Source organism: Scylla paramamosain, unplaced genomic scaffold (assembly GCF_035594125.1).
Source record: "Scylla paramamosain isolate STU-SP2022 unplaced genomic scaffold, ASM3559412v1 Contig4, whole genome shotgun sequence".
Lineage (NCBI taxonomy): Eukaryota > Metazoa > Arthropoda > Malacostraca > Decapoda > Portunidae > Scylla > Scylla paramamosain.
In genome coordinates, this window is record NW_026973669.1 from 3,707,501 (window position 1) to 3,727,500 (window position 20,000).

The 20,000-nt window shown below is 36.1% G+C and overlaps 1 protein-coding gene and 1 long non-coding RNA gene across 10 annotated transcripts in view; one reads left to right on the top strand and one right to left on the bottom strand.

Moving 5' to 3' along the window:
- The window catches only part of LOC135096532 (uncharacterized), a 43,942-nt gene extending 40,829 nt beyond the window's left edge, over nucleotides 1-3,113 (top strand). The window contains exon 2 of the long non-coding RNA XR_010264779.1: nucleotides 2,999-3,113. This is a non-coding gene — a long non-coding RNA (uncharacterized LOC135096532). The remainder of the gene's footprint in view (nucleotides 1-2,998) is intronic.
- The window catches only part of LOC135096527 (1-phosphatidylinositol 4,5-bisphosphate phosphodiesterase eta-2-like), a 37,938-nt gene that overhangs the window by 2,413 nt on the left and 15,525 nt on the right, over nucleotides 1-20,000 (bottom strand). For 6 of the 9 annotated variants that reach the window (XM_063998069.1, XM_063998067.1, XM_063998063.1 and 3 more), the window contains 16 exons: nucleotides 16,649-16,838; nucleotides 16,277-16,406; nucleotides 15,690-15,805; nucleotides 15,339-15,499; nucleotides 14,649-14,769; nucleotides 14,069-14,154; nucleotides 13,100-13,309; nucleotides 12,914-13,012; nucleotides 12,143-12,231; nucleotides 9,894-9,977; nucleotides 9,010-9,103; nucleotides 7,903-8,082; nucleotides 6,166-6,307; nucleotides 4,894-5,048; nucleotides 3,744-3,893; nucleotides 1-3,306 (listed from right to left, as the gene is read on the bottom strand). The exon at nucleotides 1-3,306 is cut by the window's left edge and continues 2,413 nt beyond it. In XM_063998069.1, the coding sequence (XP_063854139.1) occupies nucleotides 3,218-3,306; nucleotides 3,744-3,893; nucleotides 4,894-5,048; nucleotides 6,166-6,307; nucleotides 7,903-8,082; nucleotides 9,010-9,103; nucleotides 9,894-9,977; nucleotides 12,143-12,231; nucleotides 12,914-13,012; nucleotides 13,100-13,309; nucleotides 14,069-14,154; nucleotides 14,649-14,769; nucleotides 15,339-15,499; nucleotides 15,690-15,805; nucleotides 16,277-16,406; nucleotides 16,649-16,838 (2,096 nt within the window). In that variant the 3' untranslated portion in view covers nucleotides 1-3,217. Of the gene's footprint in view, nucleotides 3,307-3,743; nucleotides 3,894-4,893; nucleotides 5,049-6,165; nucleotides 6,308-7,902; nucleotides 8,083-9,009; nucleotides 9,104-9,893; nucleotides 9,978-10,919; nucleotides 10,995-12,142; nucleotides 12,232-12,913; nucleotides 13,013-13,099; nucleotides 13,310-14,068; nucleotides 14,155-14,648; nucleotides 14,770-15,338; nucleotides 15,500-15,689; nucleotides 15,806-16,276; nucleotides 16,407-16,648; nucleotides 16,839-20,000 lie in introns of all 9 variants that reach the window. The other 3 variants (XM_063998065.1, XM_063998066.1, XM_063998068.1) reach the window with 3 other exon arrangements.

Here is a 20,000-nt window from a genome sequence, read left to right on the forward strand (position 1 = left end):
AAGTAAAGCATTTAAAATAAACACAATCTTTCAAACTAACAAGGGAAAACAGTGAAATGTGAACCAGGCCTACCAAAAAAAAAATAAATAAATAAATACATAAATAAATACATAAATAAAAAAATAAAAAAAAGTTTATACACGGTCCCAAAGATATACAGGAAATATTAATTGCCCTGAAGCTTGAAATTAATAGGACGTGCTGGGAAAAGCTTGGAAGTTGGCGATTAATGCTTAAATGTAGGAAAAAAAATAGAAAAAAAATAATAAAATAAACAAATGAAAAAAAAAAATGAAAATGAAAAATGTAAATAGTTTTTTTTTGGCGATAAACTATACAAAAAAAAAAATAAAAAATAAATAAATAAAATAAATAAATGAATAAATAAATGCAGGAGGGATATTGTGGCCAAACCTACAATACTTAAAAAAACAAACAAATAAATAAATAAATAAATAAATAAATAAATAAATAAATATATAAAAAACAAAATAAAAAATAGTGGAAGACAAGCCTACTACTAAACTTAACTTAGAAACTTAACAAACGAACTTAATATTAAACTTAAGTCATAGAATCACTAAGATCAAATAAGCTTATGAACTAATTAACTCTTAAGCTTTTTTTAAACAACAGCAAATAAAATACAACTAATTTATCCCATTGCTTATAAATACACTCTCCTTCTTTTTAAATTGTGCCTACTTTTTGAGTTTTTGTGAAGGATGGGCACCAAAAATTCATAAACGAAAGAAAACGGTATTAAATGTTCTAATAGGCTAAAGATTCTGGCGTTTATTGTTGCAGAGTCGAAAGAAAATGGTATTGTTCTAATAGGCTAAAGATTCTGGCGTTTATTGTTGCAGAGTCGAAAGAAAATGGTATTGTTCTAATAGGCTAAGGATTCTGGCGTTTATTGTTGCAGAGTCGAAAGAAAACGGTATTAATTGTGTTCTAATAGCCTAAAGATTCTGGCGTTTATTGTTGCAGAGTCAAAAGAAAACGGTATTATGTTCTAGTAGGCTAAAGATTCTGGCGTTTATTGTTGCAGAGTCAAAAGAAAACGGTATTATGTTCTAGTAGGCTAAAGATTCTGGCGTTTATTGTTGCAGAGTCGAAAGAAAATGGTATTGTTCTAATAGGCTAAGGATTCTGGCGTTTATTGTTGCAGAGTCGAAAGAAAACGGTATTAATTGTGTTCTAATAGCCTAAAGATTCTGGCGTTTATTGTTGCAGAGTCAAAAGAAAACGGTATTATGTTCTAGTAGGCTAAAGATTCTGGCGTTTATTGTTGCAGAGTCAAAAGAAAACGGTATTAAATGTTCTAATAGCCTAAAGATTCTGGCGTTTATTGTTGCAGAGTTGAAAGAAAACGGTATTAAATGTTCTAATAGGCTAAAGATTCAGGCGTTTATTGTTGCCGAGTCAAAAGAAAACGGTATTAAATGTTCTAATAGGCTAAAGATTCAGGCGTTTATTGTTGCAGAGTCAAAAGAAAACGGTATTAAATGTTCTAATAGCCTAAAGATTCAGGCGTTTATTGTTGCAGAGTCAAAAGAAAACGGTATTATGTTCTAATAGGCTAAAGATTCTGGCGTTTATTGTTGCAGTCAAAAGAAAACAGTATTAAATGTTCTAATAGCCTAAAAAATCTGGCGTTTATTGTTGGTTATTCAAATATTGTCAAGAAATGTTAATTATCACAAGATTTTATGAAGTTTACGGTAAAGATTCATAAACGTAAGAAAACTGCATTCCGTTATAAATATCTAAAGATTCTGGCGTTTATAGTTGCCGAGTTATTCAAACATTACCGACTAAAACATCACAATTAATTATTTTCTAGTTTACACTAAAAAAATTCATAAACGTACAAAAACTATATTCTTTTTATAAATATCTAAAGATTCTGGAGCTTATAGTTGCCGAGTTATTCAAATATTGTCAAGAAAAGTTATCACAAGATTTTATAAAAGTTTACGGTAAAAATTCATAAACGTAAGAAACTGCATTCCCTGTTATAAATATCTAAAGATTCTGGCGTTTATAGTTAACGAGTTATTCAAATATTGTCAAGAAATACTAATTATCACAAGATTTTATAAAGTTTACGGTAAAAATTCATAAACGTAAGAAACAGCATTCCCTGTTATAAATATCTAAAGATTCTGGCGTTTATAGTTAGCGAGTTATTCAAATATTATCCACCAAAATTAAATATCACGACCAAGACTTGTATAAACGCGATGAATATTTTATAAACGAAACGAAAACTGTATTTGATGTAGTTAGGTGAAGGTTCTGGCGTTTATAGTCAGGTTAAGTTAGTCGTTGATGAGAGAAAAAAAAATATTGAGATTATAAAAAATAAAATAAATAAGTAAATAAATAAACAGATAAATAAAAAATAAATAAATTCAAATATTATTCTTTTTCTTTTTCTTATTCTATTTAAGAATGTTCCCCTTCTTTTCATATTTGCTCTTCTTCTTCTTCTTCTTCCTCCTCCTCCTCATTTCTTCTTCCTTCTTTTCCTCTTCCTCTTCCTTCTTATCATCTTCTATTAATTTCTTCTTCTCTTTTCTATCTTCTTTTCTTTTCCTCCTCTCTCTCTTCCTCTTCCTCCTCCTCCTCCTCCTCCTCCTCCTCTTCTCTTAATCTCTTCTTCCTTCTCTTCTCTCTCTCTCTCTCTCTCTCTCCTCTCAATTTCTTTTAATTTTCTCTATTCCTTCCTTTTGCTTTTCCTCCTCCTCCTCTTCCTCTTCTCTTCTTTCCTTCCTCCTCTTCTTCTCTTCCCCCTCTTCTCTCTTCTTTCTTCTTTTCTTCTCTTTTCTCTCTCTTCCTTTCACCCTCTCCTTCCTCTTCTCTTTTCTCTTCCTCTTCTCTCTTCTCTTCCTCATCCTCCTCCTCCTCCTCCTCCTCCTCCTCCTCCTCCTCCTCCTCCTCCTCTCTCTCTCTCTCTCTCTCTTCTTTCTTTTCCTTCTATTAATGGGTTAGGTTGAGAGAGAGAGAGAGAGAGAGAGAGAGAGAGAGAGAGAGAGAGAGAGAGAGAGAGAGAGAGAGAGAGAGAGAGAGAGAGAGAGAGAGAGAGAGAGAGAGAGAGAGAGAGAGAGAGATTAGATTAAGTTAGGTTAGGTTAGGTTACGTTAGGTTAGAGAGAGAGAGAGAGAGAGAGAGAGAGAGAGAGAGAGAGAGAGAGCTAGGTTGATGGGGATTTCACTTATCCAGTACTGTCACGTGAACGAACAGAGCAGAGGGCGCCACAAGCTTTCCAGTCATGTCTGTCAGATGAACGTGTCTGTAACCTGTTCGGGGAGAGAGAGGGAGAGGGGAGAGAGGGAGAGAGGGAGAGAGAGAGGGAGAGAGTGTTAGTTATACGGACGGACAGACAGACAGACACACGCAGAGAGAGAGAGAGAGAGAGAGAGAGAGAGAGAGAGAGAGAGAGAGAGAGAGAGAGAGAGAGAGAGAGAGAGAGAGAGAGAGAGAGAGAGAGAGAGAGAGAGAGAGAGAGACAGAACAGGTGATAGAGACAAGAAAAGCAAACAAACAAACAAACAAACAAACAAGCATAAACACTCAAAAAAAACACCAAAAAAACAAAACACAACACAAAAATCAAACAAAACACCCAAATAACAAAAAAACACAAAAAAAACACAAGCATACCTTTTGAACAGCATCCCAGCCTAACCTGACCCCCCACTGCACCCCTGCCCGCCCCCTGCCTTCCCTGACTCACCAGTGGCCAGGGACCTGAAGGGGATGCAGCACAAGGCCAACACCGGGTCACTTGCAAGGGAGCTCTCGTCACGGAGGGAGAAGTACAGGAGGGATACTTCAGGGACTTTAATGGTCACCTCCAGTGTTTCATTCCATACGGGGTTGAAGCCTGCAAGAAGTTGGGGGTGTTTAGGGGTGATTAGGGGTGTTTTGGGGTGTTTAGGGGTGATTAGGGGTGTTTTGGGGTGTTTTGGTGTGTTTAAGGGTGTTTTGGTGTGTTTTTGGGTGTTTTAGGTGTGTTTTTTGGTGTTTTTTGGTGTTTTTAGGTGTTTTTGGTGTTTTGGGGTGTTTTTGGTGTTTTTGGTGTGTTTTTAGGTGTTTTTGGGGGTGTTTATGTGTTATGGTGTGTTTTTGGGGTGTTTTTTGGTGTTTTTAGGTGTTTTTGAGTTATGGTGTGTTTTTGGGGTGTTTTTTGGTGTTTTTAGGTGTTTTTGAGTGTTTTTGGGTGTTTTTGGTGTGTTTTGGGGTGTTTTTGGTGTGTTCTAGGGTGTTTTGGTGTGTTTTTGTGTGTTTTTGGGTGTTTTGGTGTGTTCTTGGGTATTTTTGGTGTGTTTTGGTGTGTTTTGGTGTGTTTTTAGGTGTTTTTGGGGGTGTTTATGTGTTATGGTGTGTTTTTGGGGTGTTTTTTGGTGTTTTTAGGTGTTTTTGAGTGTTTTTGTGTATTTTAGGGTGTTTTGGGGGTGTTTTTGAGTGTTTTTGTGTATTTTAGGGTGTTTTGGGGGTGTTTTTGAGTGTTTTTGTGTATTTTAGGGTGTTTTTGAGTGTTTTTGGGTGTTTTGAGGTGTTTTGGGAAATGGTTTGTTGTTTTTTTTGTATATCTGTGTGTTTGTTTTATCTGTCTGTCTGTCTCTTTGCTTTATTTTGTGTTTGGGGGTTAAAAGGTGTGTTTGGGGTGTTTGGGGAGGTAAGGGGGGTGTTTGGGGGGGTTGTGGGGAGTAAGGGGGTGTATCTGGGGTGTTTGTTTGTGTGTGTGTGTGTTTGTTTGTTTGTTTGTTTGTTCTCTCTCTCTCTCTCTCTCTCTCTCTCTCTCTCTCTCTCTCTCTCTCTCTCTCTCTCTCTCTCTCTCTCTCTCTCTAACCTAACCTAACCTGACCTGACCTGACTCTTACCATTATTCTTGACGACCTTGGTTCTCTGCTTCTGATGGTCAATAGGGTGACCTCTGACCTTCAACTGTACGTAAGGGTCAACTATGTCACCCTTCTTGGCGCTGTCTGGGAGGTGTTGCCCGCTCAGCACCACCACCCGCACCACCTTGCTGGGTCTGAGGGAGAGAGAGGGAGAGGGAGAGGGAGAGAGAGAGAGAGGGAGAGAGGGAGAAGGAGGGAGAAAGAGGGTAAGGGTGTTTGGTGGGTTTCAATAGGGAGAAGGGAGGGAGAAGGGAGAGAAGAGAGGAAGGGAAGGAGGGAAGGAGGGATGGAGGGACAGGAGGGAGGGAGAGAGGAGAGGGTGGGAGGGAGAAGAGAGGGAGGGAGGGACAGGAGGGAGAAATAAACAAATATTATTAAAAATTATTGTTTCATCTCTTTCTCTTTCACACACACACACACACACACACACACACACACACACACACACGCACCCAAAACACACGAAAAACACCCAAAAACACACAAAAACACACCAAAAACACCCAAAAACACACCAAAAAACACCAAAAACACCCAAAAACACCAAAACACCCCAAAACACACCAAAAAACACCCAAAAACACACCAAAAACACCCAAAAAACACCCAAAAACACACCAAAACACACCCAAAACACAAAAAAACACACCAAAAACACCCAAAAACACCCAAAAACACCCAAAAAACACCAAAAACACCCAAACAAACACCAAAAACACCAAAAACACCCAAAAAACACCCCAAAAACACCCCAAAACACACCAAAAACACCCAAAACACAAAAAACACCCAAAAACACCCAAAAATACCAAAAACACCAAAAACACCCATAAACACACCAAAAACACACCAAAAAACACACAAAAACACCCAAAAACACCAAAAACACCCAAAAACACACAAAAAACACACCAAAAACACCAAAAACCCCAAAAAAAAACAAAAAAACCCAAAAAACACACCAAAAACACACCAAACCACACCAAAAACACCAAAAACACACCAAAAAACACCCAAAAACACACCAAAAACACCCAAAAACACCCAAAAACACCCAAAACACACCAAAAACACCAAAAAAACCAAAAACACCCAAAAACACACAAAAACACACCAAAAACACCCAAAAAACCCAAAAAACACACCAAAAAAACACACATATATAACTATTATTATCATTATTATTATCACCCTTCCCTCACCCCACACACACACACACACACACACACACACACACACACACACACACACCTCTCGGCAGCCTCCAGGGGGTTGTAAGGTTCCTCCCGCAGCAGAATAGGTGGCTTTAAAACATATCCACAGTTTCCATTACTTTTAAATAGTGCATTGTTGTAGAAATTTGCTTTATCTTCTGTCTGCATGTTGAGAGCCACTGTGGGAGAGAGAGAGAGAGAGCAGAGAGAGAGAGAGAGAGAGAGAGAGAGAGAGAGAGAGAGATGAGAGAGAGAGAGAGAGAGAGAGAGAGAGAGATGAGATGTGATTAGTTTATTTTTTTCAGTTTAATTTGCTACTACTACTACTATTACTACTGAGAGAGAGAGAGAGAGAGAGAGAGAGAGAGAGAGAGAGAGAGAGAGAGAGAGATGAGAGAGAGAGAGAGAGAGAGAGAGAGAGAGAGAGAGATAGAGAGAGAGAGAGAGAGAGAGAGAGAGAGACCCAAACACACACAAAACACACCCAAAACACACTCAAAATACATCCAAAACACACTCAAAACACACCCAAACACTCAAACACACTCAAACACACTCAAACACACTCAACACACCCAAATACACCCAAATACACCCAAAACACACCCCAAACACTCCTAAACACACCCAAACACACTCAAACACACCCAAACACACTCCAAAACACACCCAAACACACTCAAAACACACCCAAACACACTCAAACACACACAAACACACTCAAAACACACCCAAACACACTCAAACACACCCAAACACACACCAAAACACACTCAAACACACCCAAACACACCCAAAACACACCCAAACACACCCAAACACACCCAAACACACCTCAAAACACACCTAACACACCCAAACACACTCAAAACACACCCAAACACACCCAAACACACCCAAATACACCCAAAACACACCCAAAACACACCCAAACACTCCTAAACACACTCAAAACACACTCAAAACACAGCAACACACACTCAAAACACACCCAAACACAGCAACACACACTCAAACACACCCAAAACACACTCAAACACAGCAACACACACACAAACACACTTAAACACACTCAAAACACCCTAAAATACACCCAAACAAAGCAACACAAAGGAAGAACAAGACTGGGATAAGAAAAAAAGGAAAAATATATGATGGAAAATTAGAAAAATATTATGTTAAAAAATAGAAAAATAAGAAAATGAAAAAGATGAAAAAGACAAAAAGGAAAACTGAAAAAATTGACAAAAATTGCAAAAAAAAAGAAAAAATGAAGGAAAAGACATAAAAAATAAATAATGATAATAATAATGAAAAAAAAAAAAAAACTAAAAATGACAAATTAAATTCAAAAAATGAAACGAAAATGGCAAAAAAAAAAATGAAGAGAATGAAAAATAAATAAATGAAAACGAAAAAAACTAAAAAAAATGAAGAAAAACGAAAAAAATGAAAAAATGAAAAAAAACGAAATAAAAAAAAATATAATAATAAAAAAACGAAAATGAAAAAAAAACAATAGATAAATAAACGAAAAAGAATGAAAAAAATAAAAATAATAAAAATAATAATAAAAAAACGAAAAATAAATAAAAAAGAACCAAAACTTTTCCTTCCTTTCCTCTCACAAACAAAAAACAAAAAAAAACAAACCAAACAAACAAAAACCAAAAAAAAACCCACACACACACACATATATACCCTCCCACATATTATCATTATTATTACATACCCTCCCCCACCCACACACCCGACCCCCTGACCCGAAACCCACCAATCTGACAACCAACACTCCAGAAGGGATAGGGCTTGAGGTTGGAGGAGTCAGTCCGGGTGCCGAGGGGATAGACCTTGGTAACGTGCCTCTCTGTAAAATTCATGAACTGGTCTGGCGTGGCTTCAAACAGACCCTTTGCTTTTGTCTCCCCAATGGACGGGGTGTGGACGCACTTGTCTGGGGAGAGAGAGAGAGAGAGAGAGAGAGAGAGAGAGAGAGAGAGATATAGAGATAGAGAGAGATTTTTACTTAGTTCCTGTAATGAAATTATATAAATGAACACAAATTTGAGAGAGAGAGAGAGAGAGAGAGAGAGAGAGAGAGAGAGAGAGAGAGAGAGAGAGAGAGAGAGAGAGAGAGAGAGAGAGAGAGAGTGTGTTTTTTTGTTTTAAAAGGAATAAAATCGTGTTTTTTTTTTTGGAGGGGGTTGAGAGAAGGCGAAAAAAGTTGCTGTTTTAAGTAAGAAAGAGAAGAATTTGTAGTGTTTTTTAATGAGAAAGGACACAGAAAACAAACAAACAAACAAACAAACAAACAAACAAACAAACAATATCTTTCAAATATATTTAAGTATAGTCTTTTTAAACAACTATATAAAAAAAAAACATTATTTAAGCCTGATGTAAATTTACTGATATATAAAAAACAACAAACAAACAAACAAATAAACAAAAAAAAAACAATATCTTTCAAATATATTTAAGTATAGTCTTTTCTAAACAACTATATATAAAAGAAAAAACATTATTTAAGCCTGATGTAAATTTACTGATATATAAAAAACAAACAAACAAACAAACAAATAAACAAAAAAAAAAACAATATCTTTCAAATATATTTAAGTATAGTCTTTTTAAACAACAATATATAAAAAAAAAAAACATTATTTAAGCCTGATGTAAATTTACTGATATATAAAAACAAACAGAACAAACAAACAAACAATATCTTTCAAATATATTTAAGTATAGTCTTTTTAAACAACAATATATATAAAAAAAAACATTATTTAAGCCTGATGTAAATTTACTGATATATAAAAAACAAACAAACAAACAAACAAACAAACAACACAAAACAGAACCATCCAACCGTCTCACTTACAAGTCTCAAATGCATCTTGGAAGGATATAAATTTCTTCCCTTCCAGAATATTAACAACTCGGGTCAGCTCAGGGGCCAGGGGCTTGTGGGGCTTCTGCGGGAGGTCAGGTCAGGTCAGGTCACGCTTAGGTTAAAGATTGTTAGGGTAAATCATTTATTTTTTAGAGAGAGAGAGAGAGAGAGAGAGAGAGAGAGAGAGAGAGAGAGAGAGAGAGAGAGAGAGAGAGAGAGAATCTTTTTCTTAATTTTCTTTCTCAATGACTAAATAAATATATATAGTATTTAATGAAAGCTGGTTAATAAAAATGAAAAAACAAAACAGTTTAATATTTTTTTTTCATATTATTATTTCATTCTTTCTTTATTTATTTTGTTCTATTATTTATTCACTTTTTTTCTATTATTCTTCTTCTTTATTATTTATTTATTTATTATTTCTCTCAAAGCAGTGAGTGTAAAGATGCACGCCCCAAGTCTCAGCCAATGGGGTGGCAAGGCTCACACACACGCACATGCCAGCTAGCCAATCACAAGCCAGGACAGACATTGAAGGGATGCTGAATATAAATACAAATAAATAAATAAATAAATAAATAAATAAATATGATAAATAATTGAAATATAAAGAAATTAAATACTTTTTTTTCACTAGTTAAAAAAGACTAATTAAATAAACCAATAAACAATGAATAAATAAATAAAATAAATAGATAAATAAATACGGAAAAAAATCATCACTCGACACCCTTAAAAAAATAAAATAAAATAAATAAATAAAATAATAATAATAATAATAATAATAATAATAATAATAATAATAATAATAATAATAATAATAAACACACGCACACACACACACACACACACACTCTCCCTCTCTCTACCTGTTCCTGACTCATTGTATATTTACGAAGAGAATTTTGTCTAGACCGGATGGAATTTCTGAAGCTTCGGTAGAGAGAGCGAACCTGAAGAGAGAGAGAGAGAGAGAGAGAGAGATGAGAGAGAGAGAGAGAGAGAGAGAGAGAGAGAGAGAGAGAGAGAGAGGAGAGAGAGAGAGAGAGGAGAGAGAGAGAGTTATATCAGAAAGTAAATAATAAAGAAAAAAAAATGGATATTAAGAAAATGCGTGATATATTTGAAAAAATGCGCCGAAAATTTGAAAAGATGCCAGTATTTTTTTTCTTTCCTCTCATATGCATAAGTAAATAAATAAATAAATAAATAGAAATTGAACTAAAAAGGGGAATCAGTAAATTTAAAATAATAGAATGTGCAAAAATGGCAAAATTTGAAAGATGCGTTGAAAAAGAACCATCATCTATTTTTTTTTCCAATATGCATGAAAATAGAAATAAATAAAATAACTATGAAAAAAAAATAAATAATAACAGCAATAACTTGTTAAAATATACAGTGATAAATTTGAAGGGTGAATTACCTAAAGGAACCATTTTTTTTTTTTTTCAAGTTTTAAAAGAACCATCAACTATTTTCCCATTATACAAAAAAAAAATAAAATAAATAAAGAACTAAAAATAACTGAAAATATAGCAAAAAATAGATAAATAAATTAAAATAAAATAAATAAATAAATAATAATAATAATAATAATAACAACAACAACAACAACAACAATAATTTGGATGCTAAAATATATCAAGTGATAAATTTTGAAAGATGCACTGCCTACCATAAAATACAAATAAGCAATAAAATAAGCAAAGTAATAAATTTGAACGGTACACTTGCTAAAAGGAACCATCGAATTTTTCCAAAGATAAGAAATATTGCAAATAGTCTATATAAATAAATAAATAATAATAAATAAATAAACAAATAACCACTAAAATAAGCAGAGTAATAAATTTGAACGATGCATTAGCTAAAGGAACCATTCAAATCTTTACCCTGAATATTCCATCAACCTCAACGGAAAGTCCTGGAAGACACACTCCCATGGGCAGCCTCAGGAAGGAGGCGTCCTGCCCCAGGGATACAATGTACAGGATATGCAGACTCAGAAACTATCGTACGAGCTCAAAGAATTATCGTAAATGTTTCAGAATTATTGTACAATTCCAAAACTATCTTACAAGCTCAAAAAAAATATCGTACTCAATCAAAAACTATTGTAATAACTCAAAAAACTATCGTGCGAGCTCAAAGAATTATCGTACATGTTTCAGAATTATTGTACAACTCCAAAACTATCTTACAAGCTCAAAAAATTATCGTACTCGATCAAAAACTATTGCACGATCTCAAAAACTATTATACAAACTAAAAAGAATTATTGTACCCATTTGAGAATAATCGTATGAATTCAAAAACCTATACACTCTCAAAAGACTATCTTACAAACTTGAAAATTATTGTACAGCCTCAAAAACCAACATTTAAACTATATATATATATAAAAAAAAAAGAAAACTATCGTACAAACCTGGGAATTACTGTACCAACAAAAAAGCATTGTACAGACGCAAAAAAAGTATTGTACACTCAGAAAACTATCGTACAAACTTGGGAATTACTGTACCAACAAAAAAGCATCGTACAGACCCAGAAAAGTATTGTACACTCAAAAAAAAGTATTGTACAAACTAGCTTATATTCAACTGTACCTCGTATGTGTAATATATCAGCTTGGAAAAGATCGAGGGGGAAAAATGGAAAAAAAAAAATCAGTATTATTCCACTGAAACGAGAGGAGGAGAAAAGCGAAGAAACATGACAAAATGCACATAATAATAATAATAATAATAATAATAATAACAATAATAATAATAATAATAATAATAATAATAATAATAATAATAATACATATTTTGAACAAGAAAAGAATAAGAAAAAAACTGAAAACCCAGACAAAATAGAAAAAAATAATTACGATGAAAATTAAACAATAAATAAATAAAGAAAGAAAGAATAAATAAAGCAGTTTCCAACTATGAAAACAAACACAAAATAAATAAACAAATAAATAAATAACAGCTACCAAGATTATTAAACATTTTTTTCTTTACTGAGAAATAAACGAAAAAAAAAATAAATAAATAAATAAATAAATAAACCAATAAAAGCTTCCAAGATCAAGATTAAGACAAAAAAAAAGTTGCCAATTACTCACTTTCTTGGACTGAGAGGCACCATCATCACTGTCTATATAATCTATCGCATCTTGGTCATCTTCCTCGTCATCTGACTCCACATCCGCCCCTGCAGGTGTGGACAGGTGTGTGGAGTTAGGTTAGGTTAGGTGTGGATTAAATTTTTTTTTTTCGAATTTTTTTTTTTTCGTTTGGTTTAGTTCAATTTTTTTTTTCATTCATTCATTCAATCTTTTTTTTTCTTTCTCTCTCTCTCTCTCTCTCTCTCTACATATATATATTCTTTCTTTAATTTCTCTTTCTCATACACACACAAACTCTCTCTCTCTCTCTCTCTCTCTATCACTCTCTCTCTCTCTCTCTCTCTCTATCACTTTTTTTCTCTCTCTACATATATATATTTTTTCTTTAATTTCTCTCTCATACACACAAACTCTCTCTCTCTCTCTCTTTTTTCTCTCTACATATATATATTTTTTTCTTTAATTTCTCTCTCATACACACACAAACTCTCTCTCTCTCTCTCTCTCTCTCTCTCTCTACATATATATATTCTTTCTTTAATTTCTCTCTCATACACACACAAACTCTCTCTCTCTCTCTCTCTCTCTACATATATATATTCTTTCTTTAATTTCTCTTTCTCATATACACACAAACTCTCTCTCTCTCCCTTCTCTCTCTCTACATATATATATATTCTTTCTTTAATTTCTCTCTCATATACACACAAACTCTCTCTCTCTCTCCCTCTCTCTCTCTCTCTCTCTCTCTCTCTCTCTCTCTCTCACCTTGTGGCTTCTTGGCCCTCACAATAATCTTATTCTTCAGTTCCTCCGGGGAAGGTAGGGCCACTAAATCTCTCGAGGCCGGCTCGGTAAAAAGCATATCTGAACGAAAAAACGAAAAATAAATAAAATTACACGAAATAACACACAATTACACATGGTTACATATAATTACACACACATACTCACCTCCTAGAATCTCCTCCATCTGTTGAACCATAACCCTTTGCTGGTCCAGGCACAGGTGGTTCTCAATGGATAAAATAACAGGGTAAGGTGTGGCTTCAAATGCGTAGGCCTTCACCCCATCCCTCAACACTTCATGTAGGGTGATTTTTGACGTTAGGGTGTGCCCGTGATAAATAATTGGCTCCCCTTCGTCTCCATCCCACACGTCCACTGCAGAAGTGTTTGTTTAGGTTAGTGAGTGATTTTTTGGGTGTTTTTTTGGTGTTTTGGGTGTTTTTTTTGGGTTTTTTTGTGTTTTTTTGTGTTTTTTGGTGTTTTTGGGTGTTTTTTGGTGTTTTTTGGGTGTTTTTTGGTGTTTTTTGGGTTTTTTGGGGTGTTTTGGTGTTTTGGGTGTTTTTTGGTGTTTTGGGTGTTTTGGTGTGTTTTTTGGTGTTTTTTGGGTTTTTTTGGGGTGTTTTTTGGGTATTTTTTTGTGTTCTTGTTTTTGGGTGTTTTTTTGGTGTGTTTTTGGTGTTTTGGGGTGTTTTTTGGGTGTTTTTTGGGTGTTTTTTGGTGTTTTGGGGTGTTTTTTGGGTGTTTTTTGGGTGTTTTGGGGTGTTTTTTGTGTGTTTTTCATGTTTTTGGGTGTTTTTGGTGTGTTTTTATGTGTATTTACAATAAATAAATAAAAAAAAAAATACAGAAATTACTTATAAATACTTAAACACTTAAAAAAAACACTTAAATAAATAAAATAAATAAATAAATAAATACAGAAATTACTTATAAATACTTAAACACTTAAAAAAACACTTAAATAAATAAAATAAATAAATAAATAAATATAGGAATTACTTATAAATACTTACACTTAAAAAAAATAAAATAAAATAAAAAAAAATTAAATAAAAAAAATAAAATAAATCAATAAATAAATAAATAAGTTATATAAATACTTACAAAGACTTACAAATCACTTAACACACTTACATTCCAGCAGCCGGCAGCCTCTCTTAAGTGCACTGATGTATCCCTCCACACTGCTCTCCCCCGCCAGCTGGTGCCCCGTCAGGTAACTGTGGGGGGGGGTGGGGGAGGGCGTGAGTCTTGGTACTGTACACACACACACACACACACACACACACACACACACACACAGACAGACAGACAGACAGACAGACAGACAGACAGACAGACAGACAGACAGACAGACAGACAGATAGATAGATAGATAGATAGATAGATAGATAGATAGATAGATAGATAGATAGATAGACAGACAGACAGACAGACAGACAGACAGACAGACAGACAGACAGACAGACAGACAGATAGATAGATAGATAGATAGATAGATAGATAGATAGATAGATAGACAGACAGACAGACAGACAGACAGACAGACAGACAGACAGACAGACAGACAGACAGACAGACAGACAGACAGACAGACAGACAGACAGACAGATAAATGACTGTTTAGTGTGCATGTGTGTGTGTGTTCAGATAGATACACACACACACACACACACACACACACACACACACACGTACAGACACACAGACGTACGTATTGTGGGAGGACGAGATGTAGTAGTGAGAGAAGGGCCGCGTCATGTCCTGCCACACGGTGCGCTGGTGGTGGCTCGTGTACACGTCAAACATGTCCGACAGCAGCATGTGGTAGAAGCCTGCAATGGTGGTGGTGGTGGTAGTGGTGGTGGTGGTGGTGGTGGAGGTGGTGGTGGTGGTGGTGGTAGTGGAGACAGCCTAATTTAACCTTTTATCTAATATTTCATTTAATTTAACCTAATTATACTTTTAATCTAATCTTTTATCTAATTTAACCTAATTTAATCTTTAATTTCTCATAGTACAATTACACAGTCCTCCATCCCCCCCCCCCACTACCCACCCCCCACCTCCTCCTCCTCCTCCTCCTCCGCTTAAAACAAACAAACAAACAAACAATTTCTAACAAGTCCCTCTCTCCTGCCAGGGTTGAGTTGTCACCACCACCACCACCACCACCACCACCACCACCACCACTCCTTTAAACCCCCCCAAAAAAACACTCTTTAAACCCCCCAAAAAATTAAAAAAACACTCTTTAAACCCCAAAAAACCTTAAAAAAACACTCTTTAAACACCCCAACAAGCTTAAAAACACCTAAACTCACCAGAAAAACCCTTTACAGCCCCCCTTAGACCCCCCACGCCCCCCAAGCCCCCCCCAAGCCCCCCACAACCCAGCACGTACCATCCTGAGTCATGTAACCCTTTTCCTTCAGGCTGCTAATCTCAAATTCAGCAATAATTTTTCCTGCGTCCTCTTCCGTCAATGTGTCGAGGCCCTGCTCCCCCACCAGGAAGGAGAGGAGCTGGCTGGCACTCATCATCATGGTCTTCTCACTGGCGTACCTGTGGGGGGTGAGGAGGGGCGGGAATGTCTCAAATACCAGCCTATGTCTCGGAAATTTTAAAAAAAATGCGTTTTTATCGAAAGTCCATAAAGATTGTGGTTTAATGGGTGTTTTGATGGGTGTGTGTGTGTGTGTATGTGTGTGTGTGTGAAGGGGAATCTCTCTCTCTCTCTCTCTCTCTCTCTCACCTTTTAAACAGCTTCTCGATCTCCGGCATCTTCAACAGAGCGTGATAGAACGACACAAACTCGTCAACTTCAAGGACCTGCTCACCACCTCTCTTCTGCTTGCTCGTGTTTGCTTGCTGTGGGGCAGGGGAGGGAGAGAGAGCTGTAAAAACATCCTTAAAAACCCCATGTGTCATTTTAACGAGTGTCTAGATAGCTGTGGTGGTTCTCAAGGGTGTTTATCCTGTTGTTAATGTACAAGTGTTGTTAATCTGTCACTGGAACTGTTAAAATAGCCTTGAAAACCTGTGTCACTTCAGCTAGAGCCTTTTTAAGAGTGTTTCTCCTGTTGGTAATGTAGAAATCTTGTTAATCTGTCACTGGAATCATAAAAACACCCTTGAAAACCCAAATTAGAGCCTTTTAAAGTGTGTTTCTCCTGTTAACAATATAGAAATCTTGTTAATCTGTCACTGGAACCACAAAACACCCTTGAAAACCCGCGTCGCTTCAACTACAGCCTTCGGAAAGTAGTGGAGGTTCTCAAGAGTGTTCCCATATATAACACCTGCTCTCTCTCTCTCTCTCTCTCTCTCTCTCTCTCTTACGTTGAACAGCTTCTTTGCGTGAGACTTGTCCATCTTTATGTTAAGTTGTCGCAGCAGCGCGCAACACTCGGCAAAATTCAGACTCTTGTTGTTGTCCTTGTCTGCGTCTTGAAACTGTATACGAAGCCAGCTGGGGGAGGGAGGGGGGGGTTCGGTTAAGATATACACACACGCACGCACGTACACACACACACACAAACACACACACTCCTTTTCTCCTTCCTCCTTTCCCCTCCTCCCCAAACACACCAGTACCCCACGCAAACACACACACACACACCTTTCTGTTACTCCCACCCCCCACAGACCCCCTCAACACCCCTCCCCAGCCCCCTTACACCCCCACACACACCGACAAACACACATACTCACATATCGTACTGCTTTTCCTGATGTAATGACTGGACGCTTTGAACGAGGTGGGTCAGGCCAGCCACCCAACCGTCCCTCTGTGCTTCTGTCTCGGCTACCAAGTCCAATACCTCCCTTCCGCTCGGGCCGTGGATGATCGAGAAGCACTTCCGCTCCTCCAGCATCTCCTCCTCTCCTCCACTTCCTCCACCTGTGAGAGAGAGAGAGGGAGAAAGGGAGAGAAGGGAATAATTGGTGTTTATTTGTTTTGTTTGTTTAATTCTTTCTCTCTCTCTCTCTCTCTCTCTATTTACTTCTCTTCCTCTTCCTCCTGTGAGAGAGAGAGAGAGAGAGAGAGAGAGAGAGAGAGAGAGAGAGAGAGAGAGAGAGAGAGAGAGAGAGAGAGAGAGAGAGAGAGAGAGAGAGAGAGAGAGTATATTTTTTTGTTTTCTCTCTCTCTTCTTTCATTCCTTACTATTTCTTCTTCTTCTTCTTCCTCCTCCTCCTCTTCCTCTTTCTTCTCTTTCCTCTGTGACATAAATACTTCCTCCTCTTCCTCCTCCTCCTCTTCATCTTCCTAGCCTCTTCCTCCTCCTTCTCTTTCAAGACTCTACTCCTAACCTCTTCTTCCTCCTCCTCTTACTCCTTTTACCCTCTTCTCCCTCTTCCTACCCTCCTCTTCTCCTTCCTCCTCCTCTTCGTCTTCCTACTAGCCTTCTTCTCCTCCTCCACACACACACGTATCAGCTGGCTTTAGCAGACGACAGAGCTGTCAAACCACAGAGGTAAACATTGTTGTTCAGTGTTTCACTACCATGGCATCTCTTTCCTTGCCTAACATAGAAGAATTAGTGAAGGAGAAGGTGGAGGAGGGGATAAAAGACATAACTGTGGATGTCAAAGGTAGAGAAACCAGAGAAGCTAGTAAACTAACTAAGGAAATAACAGAAAAGCTTGTTCCCGAGCTTGCTAAGATCATAGCAGTGTCCGTATCCTCGGCCGTGACTACAGCTTTCAAGGAAGTGGCTAGTGAGTTAACAAAAATGTTTGATACCTCACAAAAACAGGCTCTACTAAATAGATATGAGACAGATAAGCTTGAACAATACCAACGAAAGGATAATCTATGCATCTACGGCTTGGAAGAAGAAAATGAAGAAACAGAGGATGTAGTCGAAGCCAAGGTCATTGAACTGGCAGCAGATATGGGGGTGACTCTTGTATCTGACAACATCTCTGTTGCTCACCGACTCGGGAAACCTCAAGCATCTAATAGAAGCAGACCGGTAATTGTAAGGTTCTGCCATAGGAAGAAAAGAAATGAAATGCTGAAGAAAAGAGCTGAACTTAAAAAGAAACAGAGGAAAGTATTCGTGAATGAAGATCTTACACCCATGCGAGTTGCAATGTTCAAGATTGTCAAGGAGCAGCCAAATGTGAAAAGTGTTACCACTAGGGATGGTAAAATACTTGTGTGGCTCACAGATAAAAACAGGCCAGTTGAAATTCATACACCAGATGATTTGTTCAAAACAGGCATATTACAGCCTGATTGGAAAAGGCTGAAACTTGACAACATGATTAATAAGACCCTAAGTAACAACGCATAGGACAAATATGGAGCACAGACAAAAGCTAAAATTCAAACAACTGTCTCCCATACTAAATCTATTACTAATCTTAATAATATTTCAAAACTCTCTTTACTAACACTAAATGTCAATGGATTGAAAGGAAAGTTAACCACAACGGAATTCAAGGACTTGTGTGTTATGTATGATGTATTATGTATAAGTGAAACAAAATGTGATGATGTCGATATGATAAATATTGTTCCCAGTATGAAAAACCTTGGATTTGATATAGTATTCAAAAACAGACATGAACTCAGTAGATATAAATCAGGGGGTTTAGTGCTTGCTATTAAAAGGGATATTAAGCTGAAGTGGAAGACTATTAAGACTGAGGGTAAGGCTTTCATATCTATTTTAATAGATAAAAGAAGTTTAAGGTTAGATAAGGATTTGATTATCAGTGTGGTATACATTCCCCCAGTTAATTCTAGATATGCAAGTGTGGAATACTTTGAAGAAATTGATAATTTTCTTTTGGATTATACAAGTGATGATTACTCACATTTATTATGTGGAGATTTTAACTCACATACTGGAACTCTGTTGGATTATGTTTTGCCAGATGTACTTCATGATGATGATGATGATGATGATGATGATGATGATGATGATGATGATGTTGATGATGATGGTAATGGTGATCTATTTGAGGTACAAAACATACTTAAAGCAATGGGAGTGGATGGAACAAGGTATAACCAAGATGTAACACAGGATAGGAATTCTTATGGGAGAAATTTGGTGACAATATGTTGTAATAATAAGGTATGTATTTTCAATGGTAGAGTAGATAGAGATCTCAGAGTGGGGAGACCCACAACTACACATGGCACTCTTGTGGATTATGTTATAGGTTCACCAACATTGTTAAAAGATGTAAATGAATTTAGAGTGCTAGACTATGACCCATTGTATTCAGATATTCATTGTGGTATTCATGTACAGCTTAAAGTAAATATTGAGTATGCAATTATTAACAATGCCAATATAGCACCTGTGAGTAACTATAATCAACCAAGTAAGTGGAGAGCATCTAAGGAAGAGGATTATATAGCAGAAATTGATGAAAATCAGGTAAAAGAGTTAATAGAGCAGATGGATTCTATGGACATTGAAGATGTAAGTACTAGAATAAAGAATATTTTATTAGGAGCAGCTGTAAAGGTTTTTCCACCAAAGAAAAAGAAAAATTATGTTAAGCAAAGTAATAATGCAAGTTTATCTGGATATGATAATATTTGTTGGTATACAAGGAAAGCATACCATAAAGCTAGACATAAATATAATCTGAGGAGGAGTGAGGATAATAAGAAAGATATGATAGAAAAAAGCAAGAAGTACAAAGCTGAACTGAAAAGAGTACACAATAAGGAAAAAGAAAATATGTTGATTAAGTTAAAAGCAAACAGAAATAAAGATCCAAAAACATATTGGAAAATATTAAAGGAAAATGATGGAAATAAAAGCAAAACTACACTTACACTTGCAGATTTTCATCAACACTTTAAGAATCTATCAGAGGAAATTAGTGAAAGTGATAAGCATTTAAGTGAACTAGAAAGTGCTACAATTGAATCTGGGGAAGAGGAAACACTGAATGAGCCCATTACAGAACATGAAGTGTTGAAAGCTATTAGAAAACTAAAGAATGACAAGGCACCTGGATATGATGATATTGTTAATGAATATATTAAAAGTACAAAAAATATGCTTAATTTGTATGTTAAATTTTTTAATAG